At 37.1% G+C, this 20,645-nt stretch overlaps 1 protein-coding gene across 2 annotated transcripts in view; it reads right to left on the reverse strand.

Moving 5' to 3' along the window:
* Positions 1-20,645, reverse strand: part of LOC131061090 (uncharacterized) — a 79,822-nt gene that overhangs the window by 29,369 nt on the left and 29,808 nt on the right. For both annotated transcript variants that reach the window (XM_057994606.2, XM_057994605.2), the window contains exon 2: positions 10,539-10,881. In XM_057994606.2, coding sequence (XP_057850589.2) covers positions 10,539-10,881 — 343 coding nt within the window. The remainder of the gene's footprint in view (positions 1-10,538; positions 10,882-20,645) is intronic.

The raw sequence follows: 20,645 nt of genomic DNA on the forward strand, positions 1-20,645 counted from the left end.
AGGAGCGAACTAGGTGTCTAAGTGCGGTTCCTTCAATATTGGCAACTTTGGATACTTCGTGCTTGATTGAGATGTCTTAAGACGTCCTTGCCTCCTTGTTCTTCATTTTGGAGTGGCTTGAACTTGGAAGAATAGCAATATAATCATCATATCGCCCTGGTCCCTTGGAGAGGGACAGGAGCGATTTTGCTCTTGTGGGCTTCATTTCACTTCATCTCCTTCAAAAACTATCTTCAATTGTCTCGTCATACTTCCTTTCATTCATTCATGCCTTGAGATCGGTTGTAACTCGGCAAGAAAATCATCTATAACAAAAATCGCTCTGGTCCCTTCCTGAGGGACAAGAGCGAACTTAAGCATTTTGGTCCTTTGTTGGCATTTGGTAATCTTCAATTTATCTTCAATGAGTTCATTTCACCTCCTTCCTTGCCTTCAAACATAAACTTGACTTGATCTTTGCCTGAATTTTGTCTTGTGAAGAACTTCGCTCTGGTCCCTTGGAGAGGGACGGGAGCTACAAAGAATTTCGCCCTGGTCCCTGACTGAGGGACAGGAGCGATTTTGGCATTCTGGGTCACTCTCCTTCACGGCGGCATTTCAAGTTATATTCATTTGATAAAACATCTCTCCTTGAGCATCTTCAAATTGTCAAGTCATTAAAATCCTGCAAGGACAAAGCAATATTTGATTTGTAGCTCCGGTCCTTCACTGAGGGACAGGAGCGATTTTGCTCCTACAGGGCAAAATAACATGATTTTACACGTTTAATCACTTCACGAGGCAAAAACAAATCACCCTCAATGCCCGGGATCAAAAATCAAAAAACTCAAACCTTGGTCAAAAATATTCAATTGAACAAAAATTTCACATTTCATTATCAACACTTAGACAAATTTAGGCTCTGAACTCAAAAATTCCAATTGAAAATAGACCATTCTAGCGAATTTATTCCATTCAAGATTGCATCCTACAAAAGGAAGCTCAAAATCTCTCAAAACTGACTGGATTCTGGCCTGAAAAGACGGCAATTAAAACCCTAAGGCTTGACCCTAAATCCAGACAACTGACTGACTAACAAAACCCTAAAAGCGAAGCGAAAAGTGAGCGAAAAACGAGCAAAAAAAGGGGGTCCCCATTTGCAATGGGGCGATGTGTGAAATGGTCACAACAGGTAGACAGGCTCAGACCGGCTCCAATACCATATTACAGAAAACGTAATTGGTAAAAAATTAGTTGTTATTACAAATGATCAATAGATCATTAAATAAAGTACAATAGCCCGATATTTCTAAATAAGAAACACTCATTATTAGAAAGAATCTAAAAAAGACGATATTTATATTATCTTACATAATTGACCATTAAACAATAATTAAGAATATTATTCTAATACCCTCCCTTAATGGTCAATCTGTCAACAACACCAAGCTGCCCCCTGAATCTAGCAAACTTATCTAGACTGAGTGCCTTGGTAAGAATATTTGTTGTTTGCTCTGTTGTTGGAACATACAACAACTGAAATGAACCGTCTTCAACAAGCTTTCTGATGAAATGACAGTGAGTTTCCACGTGCTTGGTTCTTTCATGGAAGAGGTGATTCTTGGCAAGTTTGAGCACTCCCTAATTATCACAGAACAAGGGAGTCAGACCTGCTTGAGACATCTGCATATCCGCAAGCATCCGACAAAGCCAAACTGCCTCACATGCTGCCTTAACTACTCCTCGATGCTCTGCTTCTGTCGAGGAGAGAGCCACTGCCTGCTGCTTTTTACTAGTCCATGTGACTGCACGAGATCCCAAACTGAACACATATCTAGAGGTTGACTTCATGTCATCAACCGAACCTGCCCAATCTGAATTTGTGAACCCACTAAGTCTAGGATCATGACTCCTAGTGTAAAGAAGTCCATAATCAGAGGCGCCCTTCACATAACGCAGCACACGCTTCGCTGCTACCCAATGATCAGCCTTGGGGGCTGTCATGAAGCATGAAATGTAGCTCACTGCAAAACTAAGATCAAGTCTAGTAGCAGTAAGATAGATGAGACTGCCCACTAGTTGCCTGAATTGTGTTTCATCTACAGGAGGAGAATCAGACTTGGCTGACAACTTCAGTCCTGTCTCCATAGGTGTGGAAGCAGGTTTGCAATCCTGCATTCAAAACCTATCAAGCAAGTTCCTGGCATACTTAGACTGAGAAATAAAAATGCTACTATCAATCTGCCAAACCTCAATACCTAAACAATAATGGAGAAGCCCCAAATTTGTCATATCAAAATCCTTGCACAGATCCTGTTTGATTTCTGCAATCAAATGTGCTAAACTGCCAGTAATGATCAAGTCATCCACATAGACAACAAGAAAGAGAATATCATCACCAGAGTGTTTGATATACAGATTACTGTCAGAAGGACAATGCTGAAAACCATGAGCAACCAAGTACTAATCAATCTTAATGTACCACGTTCGAGAAGCCTGTTTAAGTCCATAGAGTGCTTTCTGGAGTCTACATACTTGATGTTCTTTGTCGGCAACCTTGAAACCAGGAGGTTGCGTCATGTAGACTTCTTCCTGCAACTCCCCATTGAGGAAGGCACACTTAACATCCATCTGAAAGACTTTCCATCCAAACTGAGCTGCAATAGCAAGAAGAAGACGAATTGTACTCATCTTGGCAGTAGGAGCAAATGTCTCCTCATAGTCAATGCCCTCTCGCTGTGTGAATCCTCGAGCAACTAATCTGGCCTTGTATTTATCTAAAGTACCATCTGCATGATACTTGACCTTATATACCCATTTGTAGCTAATGGGCTTCTTCCCTGGAGGAAGATCAGAGAGAACCCAGGTGTTGTTCTTCAGAAGGCTCTGGTATTCTGCGTCCATTGCATGTTCCCACTCTGGAATCCCTTTTGCCTCTGTATAGGTCTGAGGCTCATAAATACTATGAATGTTGGCCATGAGAGCAAAGTTAACTGTATTTTGCTACTTGCCCTTATTTATGGAAGATCTACCCTCAATGAGCTCATCAAGACGAAGATCACTGATGGTCTTAGCCCACCACTTAGGTTGGAGAGTAGAGGTGCCAACATAAAATGCAAGAGGAACGATTGGAACTGGAGGTGGAAGAGGATCTGGAACAAGTGGAAGATTAGCATCATCCAGAGGAAATCCAGGTAGTGCATCATCAAATACAGAATCTGCATCATCCCTCCCATCAAGTGAGCCAAATGGAAGACGAACACCCAAATCAGAAGCCTTCAAAGGCGGATCCTTAGAATTCTGCTCAAACGAGGAAAGCTGAAATAGTCCTCGATCTTCATCAAAGACAACATCACGACTGAAGATAAGACGATCAGTGTCTACATCAATCAGTCGGTAAACCTTAAGGTTGTCATTGTACCCTGTAAACATAAGCTTTTGACTCTTGGAATCCAACTTAGAGCGCTTGGCATCCGGAATCCAAACATATGCTAAAGAGCCAAAAACTTTCAGATGGTTGATCCTAGGTTTGCGACCAGTCCATGTTTCCTCAGGAGTCTTCCCCTTAACAACATGAGTGGGAGACCTATTAAGGAGATAGACTGCAGTAAACACTGCTTCTACCCAATACTTCTTAGGAACATTTTTGTGTTCCAACATAGACCTAGCCATTTCTGTAATGGTGCAGTGCGACGTTCTACAACGTTGTTTTGCTAAGGGGTGTATGGTGTGGTTAATTGGTGTTTTATGCCATGTGTGTCGCAGAAAGTGGAGAAAGCAGTAGAACAAAACTTCCCCCCATTATTAGACCTAAGTGTAATAATAGAACAACCAGACTCTTTTTCTACTAAGGCCTTAAATTTCTGAAATACAGGAAACACATCTGATTTCTGTCTAAGAAAGTAAGAACACCCACATTTTACGACTATAATCATCAACAAAAAGTAAGAAATACCTACACCCAGTAACAGAAGGAGTATTCATTGGACCACATACATCAGCGTGGACCAGTTGTAGTACCTTAGATGCTCGCCATGAGTCACCATCCTTGAACGGTGTCTTGTGCTGTTTCCCAACCTGACAAGCTTCACAAACTCACTGATTCTGAGTTTGACTTTCAAGTAGGCCATGTACTAAATCTTCCCAAACAAGCTGAGCAAGGTAATGAATGTTCGGGTGACCATATTGTTGATGCCATAGACGAGTGATAGAGGAAGATTTTGTTGTGAAGGCATTCTCAAGAGAATCATCTGTATTCACAAGTCTGTAAAGACCATGATCCTCAATACAAACAGCAACCGTAGCGCATGTCGCACGATCAACAATCGAACACTTATGTGCACTGAAGATGACATCAAGCTGAGGAGAATGCCGCATAATCTGACTCACAGAGAGAAGGTTCAGTTCCATGCCAGGAACGTAGTATACATTGAGGAATATGAGACTCCTCCCACCAGACTGTATCTGAACGTTTCCCTTGCCGACAACAGTATACTCTTCACCGCCTCCAAAAATAACTGAATCAGTATAGAGAGAGAATTTTGTAAACCAATCACGCCTGTGAATGAAATGCCGAGAAGCACCAGAATCTATATACCAAGCAGAAGATTTCACATGGTCTGCAGGTATTTTAGCCATGAAGGCGTAAAAGGCAGACTCTTTCTGCTCTATGTGCTCGGCGACACTGGCTTTAGGCTGAGACCCCCACTGCTTCCGCTGTTCGGAAGCTATGCGATTGCGACAATCCTTAATCATATGACCATATTTGTGACAATAATCGATGATCGATGTTATATTAAACAAGAAGCAAAAGCTTAAATAGAGATTACAAAGATGTTGTTCTAAAAGAAACAAACGCTAAACAGGAGACGAAAAAAGAAACTGCCTAAGATGACCATTAACTAAACAAATAGAAAGATATTATTCTAATAATGAAATCAGACCTGTTTGCGAGGTTTAGAGGTCACCACAGGTTCAAGCATTTGTTTATGGAGTTAGCCACGTTGGAACCTTGAACATCACCATTTGGGCAAATAATTCAGAGGGAAACCAGAGGAGCAGATCACAGTGAATTCTGAGCAGATTCGGGAGGTTAAACCTGCAGGTCTGCAGAAACAATAATGGCAGCATTATATGTGATCACTATCAGAATTTTGGACAGCAATTTGTATCACCAATCATTATTCTTTGGCATCATTTTTGAACAGCAACCTTGATGTGATTGATTCTGATTTTTGTGGACAGCAATTACATATATCATTTCTGGGCAACAAGGTCAGAAATTCATGGGTTTTGATTTACTATTTCTTTCTGTAATAAATCAGCGAGTATGTTGATATAATTTGTATGCCAACTTCATTTTATGAACATCAATAATATTGGCATTTTGTTGTGGTATTTTGGGCCACTTGAATTCATGATCTTATGTATGCAAATTGTTTCATAAAATGTCCCTGAATTTGAGCAAAAACTAGCAAGGATCATTTCATATCATCTGCTTTTGCACTTCGTACAATTTGAAGCAAGAAAAACAAAAACAAAATCTCGTCTTACTCCCTTGCATTATGCATAGCTTGAATTTTAATTTTAAAATTAAACTTATATATTTGATATCATTTATTGCAGTGTCACTATGAATTCTCATAGCATGAGTGAGGATGAGGTTGAGCCTCAACAAAAAGTTGAAAGTGAAATTGAATTCGACTATGCACTCAATGAAAGTGCAGAAGCCAAGAGGGGTGAATCGTGAAACCCAAACCACTAGTTCTACTACAAGTGCAAATATTAGTTGCCATTCCACAATCCTAGCAAAATATGCTACAAGTCCCTTTGATCCTAAGTCTCCTCTAAGACAATTTTAAACAAAATAACAAATAAAACCAAGGGCATCATGAGGCACTAGGTTGTGGAAGTGTCACTTTTGTAACCTTGAATTTTAGGTAAGTATCACTAGAGTTAATGCTCACTTGCTTCATATCCAAAAGAAAGGTGTAGATGTATGTGAGAAGTTGGCAAAAAAACTGAACTATAGGGCTGAGATAAGTAAGTTATGGAGTGTTCGAAGGGGATGATCCAGGCAATAAAGAAAATGTACTTACATCTGCTTCTTTGTCTCTAAGGTCAAAGGGTAATTACGGTTAGGATTCTACTTCTACTACTTTGTAGAGACTAGTTGCACATATGCCAGTTTCTTCTACTTCAGGGGCAGCAAATGCTATAGGGAAATGTAAGATGACAAGTGATGCTCCAAACCCACACGCAAAATTATTCAATATGCAATTCAAGAATGAGGCAAAAGATACCATTGGCAAATTCTTCTTTGCCACTGGCATTCCAATCCATGTGGCTCACTCTCCTTATTATAAGGGGCCAGTGATGAAAATAGCAATGGTACGACCATCATGTGTGCCACTAGGAGATACAAAATTGAGGACCACAATCTTAGATAAAAACTATTCCAAAATAAATATTTTAATGGAGAAAATGAAGGAATCTTGGGTCACAAGTGGATGCAACATAATCATGGATGGGTGGACCAACATTAGTCATCATCCACTCATCAATATCACGGTTGCATGTACAAAGGGGCCTTATTTTATTAGGGTTGTTGATTACTCAAGGCATCACAAGGATATCAATTTTCAATTTCAAATCTTCAAATATGCTATAGAGGAGGTTGGGTCACAAAATGTGGTCCAAGTAGTGACATATGTGGCCCATGTGTGTAGAGCTACAAGGAAGTTAATTGAGGCATCTTATAGACATATTTGGTGGATTCCTTGTGTGCATGCCATGAATAATGCACTCAAGGACATGGGAAAGACCGATTGGATCAAAACAATTGTCAATGATACTACAGTTAAGATGTTTATTTGCAAGCATCACAATTCGCATGCACTCTTCAAGACCTTCTCTAGGAAGGAATTATTAAGAGCTATAGAGAGTAGATATACATCATATTTCATTCTCTTGAAGAGATGCTTGAGTTGCAAGAGGCATAGCAACTAATGGCTATGACAGCAAAATGGAATTGGTGGCCTAAATCCAAGTAGAGTAGGGGAAGATGGCGCAAAACATGTGGTGAAGAGTAATGTTTTTGGAGTGATGCAAAATAAATTGTCTCCATCATTATTCCAGTATTTGAAGTGATTAGATTTGAGGATGCTAATGCACCTAGACTTGAAAAGGTGTATGAGTGCATTGATTCTATGCTTGATTAAATGAAGGTTGTCATGTAAGAGAAGAAACCCACATTGCCATTCTACAACAAACATATTTAGCTAGTCATTCATCAAAGATGGATGAAGCTCAACACTCCCTTGCCTATAGTTGCCTATGCATTGAACCCCAAGTGGTACATGTAAAGGCCTGGTAAATTACACCCATATAAGATGCTAAGGTGAAGGCATGGTTCATAAAGGCCATCCAAAAGAAGAATGATTTTGTGGAGGTCAACATCATTCATACTAAGTGGACATAATCTGCCACTCTGAGGGGTTATTCTGAGGAGGCCAAGATGGATAAGGAAACTATGGCACAAGAGGACCCAATTTTGTGGTGGACTATGCATGTGCCGACTTTTTTACTACCTCTCTAGCCATTCGTTTGATATCTTAGGTTTCTAGTTCTTCTACTGTTGAGATGAGCTAGTCTACTTATAGCTTCATTCACTCCCTTAAGAGGAACAAGCTTACCTCTAGGAGAGCAAAGAAGCTTGTGGCTATAGATAGTGCCTTGATGCTCATTGACCAAAAGACACTTATGTACAAGGAGAATCTAGCATTGTAGTGGGATGTAGAGCCCAAGGAGACAGCACCAGTTGATGATGATGCTACACAAATAGCGCTCATTGGTATTAGTTTAGAGGAACTTGAGCATGTGGAATCCAGTAGTTCTACTAATGAGGCATTTTGGGATGATTAGAGGCCTCACTTCCCTCTGTTTTGCTGTTTTGAATATTTGTCATTGTAAAATTTTGAATATAATATAAATTTCAAATTTGACATTTTCATTGTTAATGTTCACTTTAAAATTCAAATGTTTAATGCAATCATTGCAATGTGTTTACAAGTTTAGTTTAAAGTTTATTGTTCAGCAGTTTTACTGGTTTGCCAAAGTTTCATTTGTATTTCTTATACATATTTTTATAACTATTTTTTCAAGTACTATATGTATGTTAGCGCCACTGCCCCACCACCATCCCCCTGTCATCCCCAAACTTAGGCCCTTGGTCCACCCATCCTTGAAACCTATCCCCCATCTCCCCATGAAGATACTCCATGGAACTACGCAAATAATGAAATTATGTTTATCCTCAATTATGATTTTTTAGTTTCTATTTTTGAGAATATTATAGCTACAAGATTGAAGAAAAATAGAGACAACACTCCTCAATATTACAGTTCAAATATTTGTTTTCTATTTAATGTAAGATTGGCCAAGCTCCTACCATTTCATAATAGAATCCACAATTTTCATTTGCAGTATTCCATATCAATATTTTGAAATATTACTTTTTGCCTCCTTCTGTTAGATCCTTCGAGTTATTCAGATTTATGGAATCTTTCATATAACATTCTAGGCCTTCCACACCTAACTGCTAGTTACTTTCCAGTAGTACAGATAGTCTCAGACCCTCACAACTATATGTTGTCTCCTGACGCTTGTCTGCCTTGTCTGCCTAAATAGTACTTAATGTCTGTAAATAGTACTTAATGTCTGAAGGCTTCTAAAATGTCATTTTAAGGTACAAATCTTCAATCATAGCATCCTTAAGCTTTTCCCTATTGTCGGGATTTCTCATGAGCCTCGGCTTTGTTTTGAATACTAGTACATACTATTCAAAAGCTGGTCCTTTGGGGTGTAATGCCAATGTTGGAACTCTATCTATTTCAAGAAATTAAAAATAATAATAGTTGCTATTTATATTAAAGTCTTGTGAATTTGTGTGACTAAACAGTCTGGTGGTTGAGGGGAGCAGGGATATTCAAGATGTTTTTGGTCATATACTTCTTCTTTCTTCACTAGTCTTTCAATGTATTTTCCATATTCTTTGATTGCCTTTGAAATTGCATTCAGACAATTTCCATCATTAAGTTCATAGAGAGCATGACATGGGAAGCTGTCTCCTTCATGCTTACTTTATCATTATTGTTCACCTTGGTGTGAAAGAAGGGGAAAAAGAAAAATAACCTACTCTGATACAAGTAAATATTCTCCCCTCCACAAAAATGAACCCAACAATAAAATACGAAGGCAATTTAGTTAATTTTTAGAAAAAGCACAGATCCATTAAAAAACCTAGCTCATATATAGGCATCCCTTGACAGTTTTCACCATTAAGGCTCGGTAGTTTAGAGATCCAGCCAATTTGTTCCTCCAACTATGCTTGATCTAAGACAAATATGCAATACCTGAGGGCTGAAGATTTTATTGAGCTCCAAATTAAATAAAAATGCATATGCAATATTTTCGTTGGATGGAAGTTGTAATCTTGAGATTTTATCATTTTGGAAACAACTATTTAGTGATGGAGAAAGACCAAGATATGATTTGTGATGATCATAGTTCTGCTTTATTTTGTACTACAATAATGCAGATTTCAATCTTTATTACCTATTCACGAGTTGAAATTTATGATATTTAGTATATGTTATAATAATTCAAAGATAGGATGGGTGATGTACTTGTAGTGATATTTGATATGCAATATTATGCCAGTATGCCAAAAGCTTGCATTTTCTCAAATTCATCTATTTGTGTATTTTGAAGCCCAAAAATAGTATAATGCCTCTCAACAGGATGCCAAACAAGTGTAACCATAAGGATTGGCAAAACCTAAGCCAAGAAACATTTGTTCACCATAATTAATCAAACCAAATAAAGAAACGTATAATTTTATTAGAGTGAAGGTTGGCAGGTGGCAGTTAAATGCTTACAATAGCCACAAAACTGTATATGATATGTAGTTTCTTGAGACATAAACTAATTAGGCAAGTTCTGAATACACGAAAATAGATTTGAAAGTGGCGCACCTAAAATAAGGCAAGATTTTGTTTATTCAGCATCCACACCATTTAGCAATATTGGACATCAACCATCAGATTGATTTAGTTTAGGCCCATGTACAAGCATATCTTTGCAGTATCATTTTAATGTATTGCTGGAAAATTGCATTCTATGGAAAGAGTAGTTTATACATTCAAATTTTAATTTACCTGTATGATCTAAATATATTAGCAGATGACTAAAACGAATAGTCATGTTGTTGAACAACTAACAGCCAAAATGTTAATGCTTAATTGGAATATATTGGCTTGGCAACTCCCACACCCAATCTCAGGTCTGGACTCTGTATGATAGATGAACATACTTCAGCATGCAATACAGAAAATTCATTGGTATCTAAGATCACTTGGGTTTAGTACAAAAATTGAATTTTTTAGCTATTGACTTCCCTCATAATTTACTTTCATATCCTGATCAATTGGACTATGGATAAGAAAGAATAAAAAGTTTAAATCAACAAAAAAGTTGTCTGAGGTCGCCAGTAAACATACTTTAATGGTCTAGCATTGCTTTTCAGGACCAACTGTTCAGCCAGAGCTTTACTACGTCCATATGGATCAACGTGATCATCCAGTGGAAAATATTGCAAAGATTCATTACCATTAACTATCTCTTTTCCACCATACACAACATTATATGTACTTGTATATATGAGTCTCCTCACACCATACTTATTGCAGGCCTCTAACACATGGCAAGTTCCATTTATATTCACCTGATCAATCCGCCCTGCTTGAAGCATTTCTTTACCTGACATGCCATAGGAAGCAAGATGGAAAACACAGTCTGCTCCTCGCAGAGCTTTCTCGACATCCTCATTCCTACTCACATCACCTAAATAACAAGAAGCATGCTACACTGTTTAGTTATAAGCAATCATTTGCTTAAAGATAAATGACACTGAAAATATTTTATTTTCTAGTAGTGTGAAGAAGAATAAGAAGCCTTTTAGTTACAGGATTTTTTCGTTTTCTTCCACCTTGTAGCTGAATGCTAAAAATAGCATTTAATATGAGCAAAAATTGTGAAAATGCCAACAACAATGTCTAAAAAAACAGCAGAGAAACAACACAGAATTACTGCCACTTGATATAAGAATGCCACTTGCACTTATGCTCAATTTATTGCACACCTATAGGTTATAAAAAATTCAATACTATGAAAATTCTAAAACATCCCATCTCTTAAGGGAAAAGGAATATGGACCAATACCATGCTACAACACTTATGTGTTTATTAGAGTATAATGGATACCATGATTTGAGATACTTTTCGCTCATTACCAAGTCTAAAGTAGCTATTATAATTCTTTGTGCATTCAGATTTCGTAATTTGTGGTTTTTGATATTATTTCTTGATTCTTTCTGTTTGAAATACAAGATTTGTGTTGTTTCTACGTTTAGAAAACAGAAGTCCTTGGGAACATTTATTATCATTGTTAAGATGCTTCTTGGACTTTTTGGCTTAGAAATCATAGCATGAATCAACTGGGGAAGTTGAGTTTTCAGTCAGATGGAGTTCCCAAAAGAACTAGATAGTAATAATATTTGTTCCTAGTGTAAAGATATGTACTCCTTGCTCCTTGAGGCCTGGATTCAGGTCATGTGTTCCCTGCTAACATAGGGAGAGACTTTCCTTATAATCCTAATGTTCAACTGATCTACTAATCATGTTTCAATAGATGTAATACAAGATGTACTTCTTCCAGAAAAAATAATGGATTAATTACTCTAGTCAATATTAAGCATATCAATTGTTCGTAGAAGACTATCCATGTAGATAAAGGATGCACAGACAACAAAATCTCAAAAATATAGAAAGATTTAAGAACTAGTTCAAGGACTTGTTCCCATGGTAGGAGATGAGGAGACGCATTTCTGGGTAATTTTTTTTTAGGCTATTTTTGGGGATGGCTACTGAAAAAGAGAATTTATAATATCAGCAAATTTCAAATATTCATTTAATAAAGACGTGTCTGACTGGTGTGTGTATTCAGGTAAGAAATTATTATTGATGTTTTCCTAAAGCCTTCAAAACTGCATATTCTGCTGTCAAATCAGAGTTGGCATCCAAGATTGAAGATTGGCATAAGTTGGAGGCTGAAGTTGCACTATTAAGAAAGAAACTAGAAAGATATGAAAACACCAAATTAGAAGACATGTTGAGCAAACAAAGAAGACTTGATAATAAGTCTGGTTTGGGTTTTAAGGTTGGGCAAAGTTCAAATTCTTATGACAGCAAACCATTGGATTCCTTATCAAAATCTGATCACAAAGACTCATATGAGAGTGCAGATCCAAATATGCATGCAAAAGGACTCAAAACAACATGTTCAAGGATTCTTCATTTGCTGGTAAAAGATTTCCTTTCATATTTTACTCATGCTTTGTTGGTTATTGCTTCTATTGTAATCAGTTTGGACATAAAGTTAATGTTTGTAAAGTTGCTTTAAGAAGATGTTCAAAATTTGGCTATAGAAGTTTTCATGATAGGATGCATAACCTAAGGTGCTTTAATTGCAACAACTTTGGTCATTTTAGAAAGCATTGCAGACATGTTGTTGGTAAGCAAAATGAGGAACATATTGCTGCTCCTGAGAATAATATGAAACTCCTGAAGTCTTGAGAATAATATGAAACTCCTAAAGTCTGATGTCAAGGCACAATAAGATTTGGAGACCAAAGGTAATGAGAGATGTTGGTAAGTCTATGTTTGTTCAAGCTGCTTTTCATACTGAAAAGAAGGATTTATGGGTCATTGATAGTGGTTGTTCAAACCATATGACTGGCGATAGGAAGAAGTTTACAAAACTTGAAGCCTATGATGGAGGATTTGTAAGTTTCAGCGATGATACTTCTAGACAGATCAAAGGTTTGGGAACCTTGTTGTTAAATGATAAAATGCCTATTCATGATGTCTACTTTGTGGAAGGTTTGAAACATAATCTCTTGATTGTAAGTCAGATTTGTGACAATGGCTATAATGTGTCGTTTAATGATCAAGGGTGTGAGATAAAAAAGAAATCAGGCAAATTAGTTGCTGCAGGTAAAAGAACAAAAGGTAATGTCTATAATTTGAAAAATATCACATGTAATGATGATCATAAAGATATTTGTCTTATGGGACAGGTAGAAGAAGGATGACTATGGCATAGAAGACTTGGGCATCTGAATTTTGACAATCTAGTCAAGGTTAGTAAGAATTAGAATGGGAGAGGTATGCCATTTATTCAAAAGCCGGCAAACAATATTTTTAAGGAGTGTCAACATGGTAAACAAACAAGAATTAGTTTCTCTTCAAAGGAACATTCCTCTACTAGACCTTTACAGTTTGTTCATACGAATTTATGTGGTCCTACTAGGACAAATCTATTAATGGTCAGAGATATTTTATGCTCTTTGTAGATGATTATACAAGAATGACTTGGGTGACATTCTTGAGACACAAATCTTAAGCATTTGATAGGTTCGAGGTGTTTAGGAAAATGGTGGAAAAAGAATTAGATTCAAAGATAAAGTGCTTGAGATTAGACAAGGGTAAAGAGTATAATTCAAAAGAGTTCGAAAATTATTGTGAGCAACATGGAATAAAAAAGAATATGCTGCTTCAAAAACACCTCAACAAAATGGGGTGGTAGAGAGGAAGAAAAGGATAGTAAAAGAGATGGCAAGAACTATGTTGGATGAGGCCAAATTCCCTGACATGTATTGGAACGAAACTGTTCATACAGTAGTATACATGTTGAATAAAGCTCAATTGAGAGTCAAAACCAAGTACACACCTTATGAATTGTGGTATGGTAAGTCAGCTTCTGTTAAGCATTTTAGAATTTTTGGTAGTCCATGTTACATAAAGAGGAATGACTAAAATTTAAGCAGTTTTGAGTCAAGATGTGATGAGGGTATTTTTCTTGGTTACTCTACCCATAGTAAGGCATATAAATGTTTTAATAAAAGGCTCAAAAGAATTGTTGAAAGCACTCAAGTAAAGGTTGATGAGAAGTTGCCGGTTAGTGATAACATTTTGGAAAATGTAAAAGAAGATTCTGAATCAGAATTTGAAGTTGAAAAAGAAGCACCTAAAGAAGAAGAAGGAACAGCAAGTAAGTCATCAGAGACAGCAAGTTAACCTTTGGATACTAGGGCAAAAACTCCTTCGAAGACATTGAAAAAGCATCATCCTCAAGAGCAAATAATTGGAGACAAAGAGGCAGGAGTACAAACAAGAAGTAGGGCAGCAAAATCAGGTGAGCAAGCTGATTTATGTTTATTATCAGCAATAGAACCTAAAAATAATGATGAGGCTAGCAATGATGAATTTTGGATTAAGGCTATAAATGAAGAACTAGGGCAGATTGAAAAGAATGAAACTTGGGAATTAGTTCCTAGGCCTGAAAACAAAAATGTAATAGGGGCAAAATGGGTGTTTAGAAACAAGATGGATGAAAATGGGAAGGTTGTGAGAAATAAAACTAAACTTGTTCGTAAAGGGTACTCTCAAATTGAAGGTGTTGACTTTAATGAAACTTTTGCACCTGTGGCTAGACTTGAAGCCATAAGGATCTTCTTGGCTTTTTTTAGTTTATAAAAATTTCAAAATGTATCAAATGGATGTTAAGACAGCCTTTCTAAATGGATACCTTGATGAAGAAGTGTATATGGAACAGCCTAAAGGTTTCAAATGCAAGGAGAATCCTAATTTTGTTTACATGTTGAAAAAGGCCCTTTACGTTTTGAAACAAGCTCCTAGAGCATGGTACTCTAAGTTGGACAAGTAACTTGTGGCAAATGGATTTACAAGAGGAGGTGTGGACAACAATCTTTATGTCAAAGTAGAAGGTGATGATGTGCGTGTGGCAGTTGTTTATGTAGATGACATTGTGTTTGGTTGCAATAATGATAACATGAGCAAAATGTTTTCTAACCTCATGCAATCTAAATTTGAAATGTCTATGCTAGGAGAGTTGTCATATTTCCTTGGATTGCAGATCTCACAATTGGATAAAAGTCTTTTCCTATCTTAGACCAAGTATGCAAGAGAAATGCTCAAAAAGTTTCATATGGATGAGTGTAAACCAGTGGGCACAACAATGGTAACAGGCTGCAAGTTAAGTAAGTTTGATGATTCACCAAATGCTGATCAAATTGAGTATAGATCAATGATCGGAAGTTTACTTTATCTCACAACATCCAGGCTTGACATTATGCAAGTTGTAGGTTTAGTTGCAAGATATCAATCCTCCCCTAAAGAATCTCATGTTAATGCAATCAAAAGGATCTTTAGCTATATCAAAGGGACAATAGATTATGGCTGTGGTATCCTAGACATAATGATTTCACTCTTACTTCTTATACTGATTCTGATTGGGTAGGGTGCCTTGATGAAAGAAAGAGTACTGTGTGTACAGCATTCTTTTTGCGAAATAGACTTGTGTGTTGCAAAGTTAAAAACAAGAGTCAGTATCCTTGTCAACAGCAGATGCAGAATATATTGCTGCTTGTTCTTGCTGCACTCAAGTGCTTTGGATGATACAAACTCTATCAGATATGAAGCTAAAGGTGTCTAAACTAGTTTCTATTTTGTGTGACAACACCAGTGCAATCAATATTTCAAAAAACCCAGTCATGCACTCAAGAACCAAGCATATAGACATTAGATATCACTTCTTGAGAGAACACGTGTTAGCGAATGATGTTACTTTGGAATATGTTGCTACTGTTGATCAATTAGCAGATATCTTTACTAAACCTCTGGCAAAGGATGTGTTTGAAAGGTTAAGACAGCGATTAGGGATATTATCCCTCTCCTTTATCAATTAGTTCATTAGCAAATGGATTGGTTTCAGGGGAAGTCTTCAATGTTTCATTATTACTTTCCTGAAACCTCATGCTACTCCCCATTGTCATTGATGACAAAGGGGGAGATGAGGATAGTAATAGTGGAGTAGCAGTCAGATTGTGTTGCAATGGTAGCAGTTAGAAAGAACAGTCAAGGTATGATAGGAAGTTGAAAAGGCAGCAATCAAAAGGTTGCAGCAAATATGAAAGCTTAAGAGTATGTGAGGTGCTTGTCAAAGGGGGAGAACATGACAATTACTGTGGATGTTGACATCAATGCCAAAGGGGGAGTTTGTTGGTATTGATTTGTCATTGATGTCAACAGTGTTGCAGAGAGTTTACATTGAAATTTGATAAGGAATATAAATAATAAAAAGTATCATATATATAGGTATCCTCTTAAAGTTGTGTTGCAGAAAAGATAGATCGGGTTTGATATGTAGACATTTAAAATGAAGTTTTGTTTTAATTCCTGTCATTCGGGTGACAGAAACAGGAACAGATTACCGTGTGCCAAAATCTTTTTGGAATAGCAACAGGATATCATTCAACTATTAATGTTGTTTTTAAAGATATGATAAAAGTTGTCATCTAAATCTTCTTATACATGGGTTAAAGATTATTTTTATAATCTTAACGACTAGCTTTTTGTAACAAGTATTCAACGGGTAGATATCTGTCTGAACTCGTGTGTATCAGAATTCTCTAATTGCTTGAAAAGGTTTTTACAATTTGAAAAATATGAAGTGTGAAAAAAGGTTCGAAGTGTGGAGAAAAGTGTAGCTGGTTTCTTTTCTGCGGAATATGTGAAGCATGTGGAGTTATATCAATGCAGAATGAGTCTCATATACTTAGTGATACAAAACTAAGAAGTTGTGATCAGGGTTTTTGATGTTTTCCAATGAAAAAAACTCACGGGAGAAGATAATTTGATGGAGTAAAAGCTTGGGAGACAAAGTTTAAATCTATGATATTAATGAAATTGTTGGAGATATAAGCGGTTTTGTCAATATTGCAGAGTGAATATAAAAGATTTAAGTTTGTATATGCAGGGTTTTGATATGTTCATGTGAGAATTTAGAAAACCTATTGGAGGACAACTTAGTGAAAGTGAAGATTGATTTGGTTCTCAGATATTATTGTTGATATAACCATATTGGCAATCTAATCATTATATGCTATGTGAGGCATAATAAAGAAAGGATATTCATAGTGGGTTTTCACCCTTCAAGGGTTTTCCACTCAAATATTGGTGTTATGAGTATTGCATATGTGTCTTGGCAATCTTAATTGGTGTATACATTTTTTTTTATATTGTTGCATTGCGCTTTATAATCTTCTGCAATTCTTTGTGTCATTGTGTTGAAGTTTTTGTTAATTAAGTGAAATTGTTTTTTTATAGACCACTGATTCACAACACCCCCCCCCTCTCCCCCGCCGCTGCCTCAGTGGTCCTGATTATTCCAACAATTAGGTGCTTGAGATGGAGGTTTCATAATGTGAGATTTTATAGGTACCATTATACTGCCAAAAATACTCAAAATCTCTTGTTAGTAATACTCCTACAAAAGCTTGGACTCTACAAGTGTATTGTAACATTGATTTTTGAATAATAGATTGAGTTGCTTTGAAGTGAGATTTATTTTTTCCAAAAGGGTTTTCCCCAATATGTTATTGTATATTGCTTTTGTGTTTATTTTCTTGTAACCATATGATTAATTTAATTTTTGCATATAACTCCTCTCATAGCTAGTGTAAGAAGCATATTTTGCATCTACACTTTCTTTCATTTCATATCAAAAGCCCAAATACTTTGGATTCTAGGTGTTAGGGACAAGTTTTTTTTGTATAAATCTTGGATTGAGTGGGAGCTTGCACAAAAGATCTTTTTGTAGGAAAAATGGCAAGCACATCATGGATAGAAATGAAGAAGTTCTAGGACACAGACTTTGAGCTTTGGAAGCTTAAGATGGAGGATATGCTCATTGATACAGATCTAGGGGCTGCAACATCCATATCCAAACCTATTGATATATCACAATAAGACTAGAAAAAAATGGAGAGAAAAGTGAATGACCTCATTAGACTTTGTTTGACAAAATTCAAATTGTTGAATGTACATGAAGAAGCCACCACTACAGCTCTTCGGAAGAAGTTGGGTGAGATTTAATCATGTTATATCCTCAGTAAATAAATTTTTCTTGTGAAAGTTCTATACACTTAGCATGGAGGATGGTGGCTTTGTGGCCAAGCACACATGATGCAACTAACTAAAACTGGATGAGGTAGTTGCATCATTACTTATGAAGGAGATGAGGAGAATTGTTTTAAATCAACCAAGGAAGCCCTTGTTCATGAAGGATTAAAAGAGAAGGGTATGAAGAAAGACAAGAAAGAGACAAGTCTAGATCCAAATCCAATGGGAAAACCAAATCTCCTAGAAAGACTAAGACTAAATGTTGGAATTGTGGGAAGCCTGGGCATTTCGGAAGAGAATGCATGGAGGAAAAAAGAAAAATATACATGATTTTGATGATGAGTCTTGTTGTGACCTAATCACACATCACCCCATTCCAAATGGGGACCCCCTACTTTTTAGGCCCTCTCGGTCTTTTGGTTTTGGTTTTTTGGATCTTTTTGCGGCAGTCTCTTTGATCCTCTAAGTTTGCAAGTGAGTGGGGTTAAATTTGATCAAGTCTGCTTTTCGTTTGGGTAATTTTGGCTAAGTCTAGGGCTTGTTTTGTCAATTTCAAAGTTTTGCCCTTCAGACCTAGATTTTAGGGTTTTCTTCTAGGGTTTTGAAAAAATTGAACATTGCATTGGAATAAGGACCCTTTGAGGAACCTCCCAGTGAAATTTGAGCGAATTCTGAACAATTTTCTATTTTTAGAAAGTTCCTATTTCTTAGGGATTTCACTGCCTCCCAGATTGTCTTCATTTCACCAAAAATCAAACTTACTATTTTTAGTAATTTCTATTTTTGGTAAGTTTCTATTTTTAGTAAGTCCCTTGCATCCTGTTTTGCCCTAACACTGACATTCTGAATCACTTTCTATTTTTGGAAAGTCTATTTGTGGCAGGTTCTTCGCAGGTAGGCACTAAAGACCAAATATGCATGATCATTTCTAAATCCGAAGAATTTGAAAAGCAAGCAGAGTGATCAAAAAATGGCTGTGTAGGAATCATTCCAAGAATGGAAAGCATCGAAAAATAATCTGTCTGGAAAATCCACCTCTATTCCTAAAATGGCATCCTGAATCTGGAAACATTCGAATTGGCTCTGTCTGGAGTGAGCAACGAGAAATTCCATCACAAGGTGAAAGTGGCACCCAAATCCAGGTCAGGGCACCAAATGGGGGTCATCACGGAAAATCAAGAAAATGGAAAATTCCTTGCCCAGGGGCATTTAGCGCCCAAGGAAGAATCAGGGCACCAAACTAGCCAAGGCATGGAAAATGTGAAAAATGCTAAAGTCCATCACAAGGTGCAATCAGAGTGCCCAAGTCAGTTAGGTGGGCGCCAAATAGGGGTCCTCATGGAAAACCTCCAAAACGCAAGATTCCTCCGTCAAGTCAAATTAGTACACAGATTTGTGCATGGGCGTCAAAACAAGGTAGCCTTGGAAATTGTGAAAAATGATGAAATTCCTTGCCAAGGTGGAAATGGCGCCCAAGCATAGAGAGGGGGCGCCAAAATCAAGGACCCATGGAAAATCTTAAAATGGCAAAATTCCTTCATCAAATCAATTTAGTGCCCAAGTCAGGAGATGGGCGCCAAAATAGGGTTGCTCTGGAAATCTCTAAAATTGCCAAATTCCTCCTCCAAGTGAAAACAGTGCCCAAGTTTGTGCATGGGCGCCAAAGCAAGGTGGTCATGGAAAGTTGACAAAGGTGCAAAATCCTTGACAAGGTGGAATTGATGCCTAGGGGTCAGGTAGGTCGCTAGAATGGGGTCTTCATGGAAAATTCAAAAAACATAAAATTCCATCACCAAGTGAAAACAACACCCATGCTAGAAGAGGGGCTCCAAAATGACTAAGGCAAGGAAAAAATGAGAAAATTGGAAATTGCTTCACCAAGTGAAATCCATGCCCAAGTCAAGGATTGAAAATTTTCCAAGGCAAAAAAGTAAATTGAGGGTCAGGAATGGAATGAAAAAGCAAAAAAAAATCCCCTCATGAAAAATTTTAAAAATCCATTTTCAAGCATCAAATTTCATCAAAATTTCAAAAATTTTGCGAATTTGGATTCGTGAGAGGATTTTCTCTCCTGGACACAAAACCCTAATTTGTGGAAAATCCCTAAAAAATTGGATAGTGAAAAATTGTTGAAAATCTCTTCTAGAGCAAGGAAAGTTTAAAAACTTCAAGAAAATCCTTCCTAAGTCAAAGATTCTCTCTCCTGAAGTTTTCTCTCTCCTAGGGTTTTGCGCCAAGTGGATAGATAAAGTGAATCTCAAGTGAATCTTCCAAAATCCCTCCAAAATTCAAAAAATAGAATGTTGGCGAGTTGGTAAGAGAATATTCCAAATCATGACAATGCATTGAAAGAAAATTCCATTTTGGAGCTCAACTACGATGGTGGAGCCCGTTTGCATGGCGTGTAGGAAAGGAAACTATGACACATAATTAAAACAATTGCTAAATTTGATTCTCGCCAACTTAGCAGCATGTTGGAGGGATTCTATATAAACGCACAAGTACAATTCATTTCTCACGAGCGAAGTTGGAGAAAGAAAAGTTGGAGAGAAAGTGCAAAAGGT

Source organism: Cryptomeria japonica, chromosome 4 (genome assembly GCF_030272615.1).
Source record: "Cryptomeria japonica chromosome 4, Sugi_1.0, whole genome shotgun sequence".
Lineage (NCBI taxonomy): Eukaryota > Viridiplantae > Streptophyta > Pinopsida > Cupressales > Cupressaceae > Cryptomeria > Cryptomeria japonica.